Source organism: Anser anser (assembly GCF_964211835.1).
Source record: "Anser anser genome assembly, chromosome: 20".
Classification (NCBI taxonomy): domain Eukaryota; kingdom Metazoa; phylum Chordata; class Aves; order Anseriformes; family Anatidae; genus Anser; species Anser anser.
Genome location: NC_139741.1, coordinates 2,130,976 through 2,143,511, shown reverse-complemented (window position 1 = coordinate 2,143,511; position 12,536 = coordinate 2,130,976). Strand labels below are relative to the sequence as shown.

Sequence of the window (12,536 nt, the reverse complement as noted above, 5' to 3'; positions counted from 1 at the left end):
TTGTGCACAAGAAGGTTTGAAGGTCAGCCATTTGAGCGTGAGCTGAAGGCAAGACTTTGTAAATACCGAATGCTGAGGTGGTTGCATGGCACATGACGTGCTTCAGTCCTGGGCAGGATTTAGGTTAATTGTGACATTGACACTGTTTTGGACTGATGATCCTCTTCTTTCAGGGAAGCCTCAGCACTTTTTTCCAAATCCACAAAATAAAGTTGGCATGCTTTCCTGCTCTTCACTGAACAGGAGGAAATATTTTGGTGTGTAAAGTCACAGAAAGTAGTCGGTGCCAAAAATCCAGACTCTCAGTTTAAATTGTAGTCTGCTGAAGGCCAGAGGGCACAGAGAGCTCTCAGCACCCTGCTCTCTCTGAGGGCCTGTACAAGTCCCTTGCATCTCGTTAAAAGCTGCCCCAGAATGCTTCCAGCAGTTTACCCCATTTTATTTCATTCCTCGTGAAATTTCTACTCCGTGCTCACAGGAAGGATGAGGGTTTTGAAATGGAAAACAGATTTCCAGCTATTTTCCTCTTTGGTATCTCCCACTTGTGACAACCCTCCACACAGCTAGTGGCAGCAGTGAGATTCCCTAAAGGACTGAGCAGAATGGTGTAAAGGAGCAGGCAGCAATGAGCTAGGCAGGTTTACAGCCAAATCTGAGCAAAAATGGTAAGGTCATGCATGTTTGCCAAATTCTGAAATTGGAGGTTACAGAAACTCAAGTGTTTAATTTATTTTTGTAATCTTTTATAGAAAAAAAAATAAAAAATGATACAACGTGCCTTGGACAGTCTTGGATTCCTGAGATCTCAGGTTCTGGTGGATGATTTACTGCAAAATTGCTTATAAATTGAAGTAGAAAATGTTTTGCAGACCTGGCAGCTTTCAGGCTTCACACCCATTTGTCACCCAGCATTTCCCTTTGTGTATAGAACAAGAATTAATTAGGCTGCACTGCAGGAAAAGTTTATGGCCATAATTTATATAGGATGAATTTCTGTTTAAAGAGACAGCATTGCTTTGTTTGCACTGTCTTACTTTTTCTTTCGTTCTTTTTTTTTTTTAATCTTTAATTATATTCCAGATATTTTTTTTTCCGGTGTCCTTTTTACATACAAATTGGAGACCAAACTGTGATCTTGGAGCTCATGTTTATTCCTGCTTTGCATCCATGGAGAAGGGCTGAGTGGTCTTTTAATACTGAAATCACAGTGGCTGCGCTCTGAATGCAGCGCAAATTTTTAATGCACTGCACACGTGAACTCCCACAGCTTACGTTCCTGAGGTGCTGCTGCCTGCAGTGGTCTGTTTCTCCAAGATATATTTGTATTCTCTTGCACCATGTCTTCTAGTCTAGTCCAGGGCTTGAGATGTTGCCTCTGTTTGGGGTCTTGCACGTTCAATTAACGTTTTTCATAATCAATGCAAGTCAGAATTTGCAATCTGCTCCTGATTTGCACATTAAAGAGACCCATTAATTAAAAATTCCAATCCCTGGCATGTTCCCGCAGGATCCTTGCATTATTTACATAGAAAAAGAGTGCAAGGTGCAAGTTTCTGTGCTATGTCTCTGCACAGATTGCATGCCTGCCATTCATATTTCTGTGTATGTTTTCAGAGGGGGAGAAGGTTAGAAGTAGATCTCATGAAAATGCCACAAAAAATTACCTCAAGGGTAAGAGAGAGTCAAAGCTGGGGTGGAGGCAACGGTGGTGAAGCCATGTCCAGTGTCAGGAATTAAACAGTTCTAGGTCTGGGGCTTGTTACGTTAAACCTTGATTCAGTAACAAAAAAAACCCACACAGCTAATTGAGGGGAGGGGGGACAGCCGGAGCTTTAAGAAATGATCTCTCTCCATCAACAAAGGCTGGAAGCTGTTGTGTATGCCCTGGATAGCTGGGATTCCGAAAAGGGCCGTGTAGCTCTGTTCTAGCTACTTTAGTTGCTGTCTCTTTACGGTTATGGTTAAAAACACGTGGCTGGGGGTGTTTCAGTGAGTAGTACTTTGAGAGCGATACTTTATGCTTCACAAAAATAAAAAAGAAATGGGAATAATGTGTTATTTTCAGTTTTAGTTGGAGGGGTGAGTGAATAAAAGCATATGGAAACCCCCGTGAGTCTTGCAGAAGGCAAGATGCTGATGGACGTGGCCAGGCTTTAAAGTGATAAGTAGTTGTCTATTTTTTCATATGTACATCCTTTCACTTCCCAAGAGTTAAATAGGTCCCTGAAATGCAAACTACCAGTTCAATTATTTTTTTTTTGTCTTTGACTTGTCTCTCAGTGGTCTAAGAGGAAATCCTGGAGTCCCAGGTTTCTCCAGTGTAAGCTCAAGATGAATCATTTTGAAGAAAAAACAGGTGTGGTAACAGGTAGACGGGCAGAGTCTGTAAGAATGAATTTGCTCATGAGAGGAACAGAGGCGGTGACAACAAATATTAACTGTTATTTACACTTTGTAGAGCTGTGGAGAAGTTATGCAAAGGTTTGTGATCAATAAGAAAATAAACCTGAATAAAGTGAATCAGATAAAAAAAAATCAAACGAAATGCTCCGCGTGCTTGCCAGGCCATTATCCCCAAACCTGCTTGGGTTATTAATGTGTTCGCGGAGCTGCAGCTCTCTCTGCCTGGCAGCGGCCTCAACTTTTCAGCGCAGCGCCTTGTCTGCTGCACAGAGATACGAAACTATGTACAGCTCTTAAAATTTTGCTGAAAATTGTGTACCTTTTCCCAACTCACAGCGACGTTGGGCTTTAAGTTGTGCTCTCTGTAGTCCGCTGTGTACCTTCTGTTCCTGATGGCTGTGATGTTTCTCTGGGTTGTTCGTCCAGGGACATTTGGTGTGACCAGGAGCTAGTGGCACTGCGTCCATGCACAGGGTGCAATGCCACTATTCCTTGTGTGTAAGGGTGGTGCATAAGCTAGAAGAAAACCTTGTTGCCCCCACCTTACAGCATTTGCACAGTACCCTTCAAAGTCTCTCCAGAAGGGCTGTGTGGCTCGGTCACGCACAGAGGAGAGCTTACAGAGGAGACGGAGTGCTGACGGTGCCGCGGTTAGCGCAGCTGACTGACGGCAGTGCTGCAGAGCACGAGGAGGCCTCCCTCACTCCCCAGCTGCCTGCGCCCTGCAGGGGGGCAGTGGCACGGTGCGTTTTGCCTCACGGGGAAGTGAAGTCTCCGGATGGAGAGCGCTCCTTTTGGTACTGCGCAAGTAGTCCTGGCAGCTGGCGCAGGTGTGGATGATGTGTTTCTGTGTGACCACTCTAGGGGTGTGGTTAGACCTCGAAATGGGAAATGGGAGTTGCTGCCTGACCAGTGGTTCCGAGCCCTGCCCGTCTTTGTCCGTACCGATTTCGGACTGCACAGTATTGGAGCACGTGTGCATTTTAAGTTGTTCAGTATGTGCTTTAATTGCTGTGCTACGAAGAAACTTTGTTCAAAAGAAAGACGTGGAAAGCTGAGAGAAGGGAGATGAGTGTGAACTCCACGTGAAGTTTGCAGCAAGCAGCTTGCTCCCCATCCCCTTACTGCAGCCAGTTTCTGCAAGTGGAGCCAGTTGCTGGAGAACCGACGTTACACATTGATTTGTTATTCCCTGAAGGCAGTATATGTATCAGGTGCTGCGAGCCAACGGTTGCTATTTAATTACATTTTATTGAAAAGTGGAGCTAAGAGGTGCACTTACAAAATTTTGCAGGACTCGCCTGTAAGGGGCTGGGTGTTTGGCACCTTCTGGGAAATGAAGGAGAAGCTGGCTTCTTGTTCCAAGCAGTGCGGTCCAGTCCAAACGCTTCAAAATGCTGAAAAGGGACTCAAAACAGAAGGAGAGATTCTGTTTGCTATCTGTTTGGTTTATCTGGTGGTATTTTTTATGTTCTCAGTGTCTTTAATGGAGGATTTTTGCTCTGTTCTATTACTCCGATTCTTATGTTTTTTTAACATATATTTACACATACATATATGTATTCTCTACAGCATCCATGTAAGTCATGTCCAAGAAGCTGACTAAGCATTGACTAACTTAGAATAAGATCAAGTTTGCTTTAGATCCCGGAGAACCTGGTCCACATCCTGTAGGAGAGGCCGTGTTTGACGGAACGTCCTCCTCTCCAGCTGTGCTGCGTGCTCTGGGGGGCTCGCCCTCTGCCCTGCTCCCCCGCTGCCGTTGGATGTCATTTTCATGTCTAGTTAGAGGCAGGGCATCGTGTGAAATGTGCTTTATCGATATAGGCTTGGGATTTTTCGGAGAAGCCTGTAGGAATCAGCTGCCAATAATTTTGTCATAATTTTGTTATCGTGGATCGCTTCTAACAGTGAGACGCAGCCATGTGGACATCTGGAGAGGATAACGCCGAAACACGGGGCAGGGTAGGTGTCACTGGGGTGTGGGGAGGAACTGAGGCGCACACAGATTATGCAGTTTCCAGAGGCACAGAGCAGTTACAGGATTAATTGGTGCTAGGCAAGATCGTGGACTTAAATATATTCTTGCTTTGAAGATTTTACGGGGAGCCTGCACAAATGTGTGAGAGCAGAACTGGGTTTCAAGCCCGAGTGTAAATTATCATGATCAGATCTAGCCCACTTAAAACTGGTAGTTCATTTTAATTGAATTGTATTAGACTAGACACTTTATGAATACAAAAGCATCGTGCTTGTCAATTCATGCAGGGTTGAATTTGATTTAAATGGCTGTGGATGCAGGTGTCCCCAAATTTCACCTTTCCTCTCTGATCTAATGAAGAATCTATTCAACTCTTTGTGGGACTGAGCCAAAGCCTGTTGACGTTAATGAAGACTTAACTCTCAACTGAAATAAATGAATGAATCAGGCTATTTTTTTTTTACTTTCTGTTGTGATGATCCCATGCTTTGGAGAGCTTTTGCATTCTGCATGTGTGGCAAGAAGAAAGAGGGAAGAGATACGAAGTGCAAAACTTTAGACAAAGGCGCAGGTCGCACTTGTAGGGCTCAGTTGGGCAGTGGGGGGTGAGGGGTTGTCCATGGCAGTCCCAGTGCAAAATTTGGGCTGTGCGAGATACCAGGGAAGTATTTTATGGCCTGTCCTTACTGTCTGTGAATCATTTGGCAATTCTGTGTGGGAGGTAGCGGAGAAGCACAGGCTATTTATTGAACGTGGAGTTCGGGGCTTTTTTCAGAGGAAGAAACGCTTGCCCTTCTCCGCTGATTGTCAAGGCTGTTAGCCTGTGGTGTTTCGTCTTTTTGAGCAGAATTTGCGTGCGCTTCCCTTGTATAGACGGGCTGAAATTGAAATGCTCCTGTTTTATAGGTTATCTCCGTAGCCATATGTGTTGGACACTGTTAGTGTTTATTTTGAAGCTGTCTTAAATTCTCGTGCGAGGACTGGTAGGAAAGTACGGAGGTGTTGGCGTGATACACCCCAACTCCAGACCATGGGATTACACCACGCTTCAAGAACATCAGATGGGTTTGCCTACACTTGAATTTCTCAAGATAATTAATAGCTAATTAAATTGAGTTCAGCTAAATACTTGTGCATGTTGGTCTGTGTACTGTACAAACAAGGTGCAGGGAAACAAAGGCTTGCGAAGCATCCAGACGAGCATGTGCGAATGTCAGCTAACTCGAATTAATGGGCAATTGGTTACCTTGAGATGGAACCTCCCTGCTTGTCATGATAAATGTAATTAATGGCGCGGTGTTATGTGGGGAGGTCGCTCTGGATGGGCTAACATTCCCTTCTGGCCTTAATATCTAGATAACTGAAATTTCACGTTTCCTCTTCCGTTCTCATTCTCGCATGTGTACTTGGGGACTCCTGCCTGGCAGAGACTGGAATGCGTGGTGTCAGCCTCTTTACGTTTACAGTAATGTAAAACATCAGTTTTTATAAATCTCATTTCTGCACGCCCCGTCCCTCCCTCCTTTGGGCTGATAGCAAAAGATGACGGTTGAGGCGAGTCAGTAGAGCATGAACTTCGTGGAGGGGTTTCTGTCTCTGCTTTCCCAGCTCTCCCCCTCCCCCAGCCCCTGCTAATAAAATCCTTGAATACCAGGCCTTTTCTTCCGTTGTAGCATCTAGTTATTTTCTTTACTTTTAGCAAACTCATCTGTGTCTGATCCTGTTGTTCTTACTGTCAAATGCAGTCATATTGGAGTGAAAGGGAGCAATTGAGCACCTTCTGCAGCTCTGGGAGTCTGTGAAAGCAGTGCGCAGGATTGGCTCCTTTGTGCTGAAGGAATAAAATTTTCCCCTCTGCAGAAACTTTTGCATCATTTGCATTCCAATGGAAGCAGCAAATTGGGCCTTTGGTGTGGAGCAGACCTTTTTATCGCAATCAGCGGAAAAGCCGGCCTTTTTCCTACTCCGTCACTTGATAAGAAGCCAGGAACTCGGTGTTTTGGGAAGGGTGAAGGGAGAGGTACTCCCATTATTTCCCAAAACAACCTGGACAGATTTACAAGTGCTTTGTGCTCGGCTTCAGCTCGAGTCGATGAGAAACGTACACGTATCAACGTCGCCTTTGAAACAATCCGATAGCGCTCTGCTGGCACAGGAGCTAGCCTCCAATTCCGCCTAGGCTGGCCCCGTAGCTCCTGTCTCTTAGGCTTATCGGGAGCTTTGTACTTCGTACATCATGCTTCTGGGGCACCGAGGCACACGAGGGTGCAAATCTGAGGACCGCCTGCTGGCAGCGAAAGTCCTGCTGGTGCACGGCATTCCCTGGCAGTCGGTTCTGGGGTGGGAATACCAGCCCGGCTGTCGTCCAGAGCCCCGTGCTCGGGGGTGCGGTACCTGCAGGAATCCCCCCGCCTCTCCCAGGCTACCAACGCTGCTGTGCTGGTGGGAATACAGAGCCAGCTCCAAAAGTACCGCTGACAGACTTCAGAATTATGATACAGTGGAGCTCTGGTGTAATTCTTTGTTGAAGAAGTTAGAGGCCTAAAATGTTAAGGCTTATTGTTATTCTGAGTTGATAATCTCTGCCTTGCTTTAATAATTTTTCCTCATGCCTGGATAGCCTGCGAGTTGCACAATAATCACTCACACAGCTTTGTAATCAATGCCCAAAGTAATAGGATTCCGCTGGCCAACGGCAATTAATAAATTTGTGTCTTTTTTAAAACACTAGCAAGTCGGGCCTGAAATACGACTGACTGGCTTTCCTCATTTGCATATTTATTGCAGTGGAAAAATTCTTGCCGAATGATTGATGTTGAGCCTGCCTCTTGAATTCCAAACAGCACATTATTATGAAATGAAAAATGCCGGCCATACAGTTGATTAAAGTTGAAGACAGTGGAATCGGTGTTTTTTAAGATTGTGGGAGAATTAAAGGCATATTTTAATAGATGTTGACAAGAAGTGAACTAACAAAAGCAAAGCAAAGGATTTGCTTGAAAAGATTTAATCAAACGTGTTTCTTGGGGGATTAATTGCTGGGGATGACTAGTGCAAGTGGCTGGCTTGTGGATTTGAATGAGAAGTATTGTTCTCAGGCCAGCGTATCGAGTGCCGTTCTGACCTGTAGTTTAACTCCTGTCCCCCGGTCGTCGGAAAGCAGGGAGAGTTCCCCCTCTTCATCTGAGCGTCGGGATAAACGCATGTGCCCGCTAACGATACTTTTCGTTACGTGCAGCTATTAAAATAAAGCAGGTTGGCTTTGCCTCCTCGTTTACGTTCGCGTAGCGTGGCAGCGTGCCGGCACCGCGCGTGCTGGGCGGCGGGGACGCGGTCACCTCCGGCGGGGGAACTCCGCGGTACCGGGCGGCTCGGCTCTGCTCTGCACGCCTTGGTCCAGCCGCGAGACGTGGCCCAGCCTTCCATTTGGGTCCTTCATACAGCCTGAGGAGGTGCGTGGAAAATTCAAAGCTCGCATGCCGACAGTATTCCTGTGATGCCAGATCCTCAGGTTTAATTGAGGGGAAAAAGTAGTTAATTTCCAGCTTTGGTGCGGGCTCTGAATTTCAGCGGCGTCCTGTGCGGGCGGTGCTTGGCGCTGGTCTGTGGGGGTATTGGCACAGCGGGGGCCCCAGCACCCCGTACTGGTGCGCAGAAACAGGAGGCCCAGTGACCAGTGCCCGGTTCTTCCAGTGCCTGGTTCTTTGGTGCGGCTGTGGTGTCATCACCAAAGGCGGTGTTTCCCACCCTTCCCTTTGGGTTGGGGAGGGTAAACCTCAAAAAAAAGCAATGTTTCTCTGGCTCAGGGCTCTCTTTTACCCGTGAGCTTCCAAATGCCGTATGTTCCCAGCTGCCTTTCCCAGCACTTCTCCTCCTTCACTCAGTGGGATGAAACCCTGGGAGTTTTGCCCCAATTTTCAGGATTCCATCCCTGGCTGCCGCACTCCGCGCCTCCGGATGGATGCACGCGGCCGGGCAGGGAGGAGCTTGCCTGGTGGAGCACTTTTGGGAATCCCACTGGTGGGCTCTCTGCGAATACCTTTGAAAACGTGCCCTCGAGGCACCTGCTTTTTTCCAGTGACTCGAAGTGCCTCTGCGTGAGGCCGCTCCCCGCTGCTCCCCGCCAGCTGCTGCTCTCCGCAGCTGCTTGGCAAGATGAAATGAGACCCCATTTTTAGAGGTCAGGGAAAGGAGCGCCAGTATTTTTCTGCACGGGAAGCTGCCTTGCTGCAGAAGGGCCGGATTTACAGCGACGGGAGGGTCTGGGGGCCGTCACGGTCACAAGTCCCCGGCGCTGGGGTTTCGGCGGCAGCGCGGGTGCCCTCCGTGTGCGGAGGGAAGGCGCGTGGTGGGGCCGGATCCCTGCAGCCAGCCCCATACCAGGGGGGTGCCAGCGGCAGAGCAGGTTTGTCTGTAACCCCTGGCATTGACAAAATTGATTTTTGTGGTTTGAGAGCAGTAGGACAGATTTCATCTCTGGTGGGTCTCCTGACACTTTGATACATGGCAGTGCTGTCCCTGGATGGAGCTAAATACTCCAGGGCTACTTTGTGACGGGGTGAGGGGATGTATAAAATGAGAACGTATGAGGGAGTATTAACAGAAAGGCATGCTGTGATTTACTGATACCGGCTCCCAGCTTTCGTGCTGGATTGATATGCTGTCTGCTGGGTCGGGAACAACTTTTTCACTCCTCTGCACAAAATGAAGGGGCTCCCGTGGACTCTTCAAAGTGACTCCTACAAGTGAGCGTCTTGCCACAGCCTCCCTGGAAGTTACGGCCAAGCCTTGCGTGCTGCGTTCTGGTAGCAGCCTGCAGGGGGATCCGCTCAGCGCCCCTCCTCCTTGCCCGAAGGGCAGTTTTAGGAAAGGTTTCGTGGAAGGAGGGGGGCACGTTGTCCTGGGGCTAGGTGGCCTCTCTGTGCGTGGAATAGGAACTGGCTGGGGGATCTTAGTTTCTCACACCGAACGCCATAAAGGGATCCAGCTGCTTTTGCTCTGAGGGAAGTGCCGAGCCACCTGTCCTCAGGAACACAGACGGACGTGCCGCAGCAACTCCTGGAAAGGGAGGTGGTTTGAGGTTTGTCCCGCTGACGGTTTCCGGACCCTCCTAAGGATGGATGGTAAAGGCGTGAGGTGTGCCGAGGTGCTGTGGGCTTTGTTCTGCGAGCGGAGCAGGAGGCAGCAGCCTGGTGGTTCTCAGACACGAGGACTGCTGGGTGCCTGCCTTAACGCACCGGTGTGCTCGGCAGCTCCATGTTTGTGACTTTTCTGTTTAATTGTCTGTTTCAGATGAGGAGCAGCATTAAAAAAAAATTATGTGCTGGGGGGAGGAGGAGAGCAGGAGGGTTAGTGCCTGGCTTTCCTTCAAAATGACAGCGTGCAGCTATGAAACAGTTTGCTTTTACGCTGCCTTCGTTCACAAGTGGATTCGGTCTTTTCCCCAGCGCAGGCGGTGTAAAAGCAGATGAGGGCATTAGAGGGAAGAGACGGCGAGGAGACTGGGAAGCAAAGGGTCCCTTCAGGAATTAGCTGTGAAATGGGTAGGGCTGGGCTGGAGGGGAGGAAGGCAGGGAGGGCGACACTTGGCTTCTGACGTTGGGTTTCCAGCACACTTAAGCACCCAACAGTAACGGCGAGAATGCCATCCGGTAGCGCTGTTAAATACCCAAGAATTGAAAGCAGGAAATTACCCAGCTGTAAGAGGCTCATGATGAAGCCACTGCCTGCAATAATTAGCCCCCCCACCTGGTTAGACACATGGCCGTTGTCTTCCCCGCCCTCTCCATCCCCTTCACTCCAAATAAAATTGCTTCCCGTCCCCACTTGTGTTGGGGTCCGTATCTCAGAGCCTGGGGGAGCCTGAGCCTCTTTATTCCTTGCCTGCTTGCCGTGGCCCTGATACACCCCAGAAGAGCTGGAGTGCTTCTCCACTTGTAATTGACAGGATCAAAGCCGCCTGGGGTGCATTAGCACTGCTGCTGGAGGGTAGGCAGCGGGTAGAAAATAAACAGTTTGGGAAGCTCTGGGGACGTTTAGCTGTGTCGCAGGCAGTCGGAAGGATTTTTGCTGCTGTAAGCTGTGCAGTCAGGGTGGGGTGGGGGGCACTTCTCTCTGCAAATGATGCTGTAGCTCAGACACGTACAACAAATGCAGTTTTAAGGGCTTTTGTCTGTCTCGTAGAATTGTTTTGATGCTAGCACGCGGCTGTTTTACAAGTACAGCGAACCTAATCTGTTAATGGGTTACAGAGAAGAGCTGTTGGAACGTATCTGTGAGGAACCGTGGGCCGGGGGAGGCTGAGTCCAGCTGCTGATCTGCAACAAAAATCTGAGAGCGTCTTCTCCTTGACAGTCCTCTTACAGAGGCCAGGCAGTGATTTATCTGAGGATGGTGACAACTAGGCAATATCACAGTGGTAACATAAGAGAGATTGAGACCTCCGAATGTCTGCGCTGATTTCTTGCACCGTCTACGTGTGGCTGGTGAAGATTTGCTGTTCGTTCTACTCCAGACAAGGCCCTGTGCTGTCACCAGCGGTCCTGTGTCCCCGTGGGGACTGTCTGGGTGCCTGGGGAGGGAAGCCAAGCCTGCGCAAGCACATCCTGCGAGAAACCAGAGCCCGAAGTGCTGTGGGCTGCAGTCCTCCAAGTGGTGCATTCCTCCCCCTTTCAGTGGTGCCTCTCTGTAAAAAAAAAAAAAGGTACAAAAAAGTACAAAAAAGGCAATTCACTCACGTCAGGTAAATAGAAATCAATCTGTGAGGTTGGGTTTAGGTTTTTGGATAGAAGCGTGCTCAGTGTTTTTACCTTTAGGAGCTGACCCTGTGACCGGTGGGTGGCAATGTACAGAGAGTTGGCGCAGGCCTGGACAAGCACTTGTTTTATAGCAGCGTTCTGCAGGGAGGCTTGTTGTTTGCCACAAAAGAGCTGTTTTTGCAGAACAGATGCTGCAGCGGTGTGCAGTTAGCCCTTCCCTACAGTCAGCTCGCTGCGTGTCCACGGAGAACATGAGGTCGTTGAACAGAGATGGTTTGCTCTGCGTCCACACAGATACAGGAAAATTGCTGGCTATGAGAGCCTTCGGGTAGGCAGCATCAGAACTACCGTCAGGATTTGTGGCCTGCATTTCTGCTTTTCTGATCAGAATCCTCTCATTAAACTTGCCAGGCCATTGTTTAAGTTTGCCTCGTGGATCAGATCTTGCTACATTTAATTTTACTTACAATCTAATTTTTATACCTCCTGCGTGGTGAGCACAGCGGCACAGAAACCAGCAATAGTCACAGCCCTGCAGGAGTTCATTTTTTCTTCTTGCTCTCCCTCCTTCTGCTCCCTATAGCATGCACGTTATGTACAAGAAAGAAAAGGGAGAGGTCAAGCCTAGATGGGATGTGTGTGTATACATTTTCCCTTGTGCTGTGTCATAATATTTGACTGGAGCTGGCATCTATCACAAAACACAGGACAGAAACGAGTTAGTCAGCAAAAAGGTTGTTGTCGTGTGTGTGTCGTGAAGCCCTTCTGCACACATTACTGTGTTTCTTCAGTGTGTTAATCCTGTAGGCTCTGCAGGCTGCGTGTTTGTCAATGAAACATTAGATCAGTATACTCCCGCTGTGCAGCCAGGCAGAAGTTTAGAAGGCAGTCCTCCCTCCCTCCCTTCCTCCCTCCCTTTTCAGAAAAGAAGTGCTCTTTCCTAGTGTGGTATTGTTTGACATTAACAGTTATAAATCAGCTTGAAGTTAAACTCACAACTCTAACTGCTTAGAGAAAAACATGCAATTGGACGCGCAATAGCCGTGGCAGAAATTCAGATTTGAGCTGAAGAAGCTAGGTCTTCACCAAAAGCACGGATTTGTGGAAAATCCTCACGTGTGTCTCTTGTTCTGCAGGCTGTAAAGCTGTGGAGGCGTTGCTGAGGGTACTAGTGGACCTCCAGGATGAGCTGCTTTATCAGTACCCAGGCACGAGGCACCTGGTGGATGGAAGACAATCAAAACCTGAGAGGTGAATACAAAACAAGACAAGACCTTTCTGAATCATTTGCTGTCCAACTAAGCAGGAAAATACACACCTTTCTTGACTTCTCACAGCTTTCTCTGCTGTTCTCTCCACTGATGTTGTATCTGGGTGACAGACATGCTGGACAA

General features: G+C 48.3%; 1 protein-coding gene across 5 annotated transcripts in view; it reads left to right on the top strand.

The window, feature by feature from the left end:
* AATF (apoptosis antagonizing transcription factor) overlaps positions 1–12,536 on the top strand; it is a 52,635-nt gene that overhangs the window by 6,403 nt on the left and 33,696 nt on the right. For all 5 annotated transcript variants that reach the window (XM_083806782.1, XM_083806783.1, XM_083806784.1 and 2 more), the window contains exon 5: positions 12,279–12,393. In XM_083806782.1, coding sequence (XP_083662908.1) covers positions 12,279–12,393 — 115 coding nt within the window. The remainder of the gene's footprint in view (positions 1–12,278; positions 12,394–12,536) is intronic.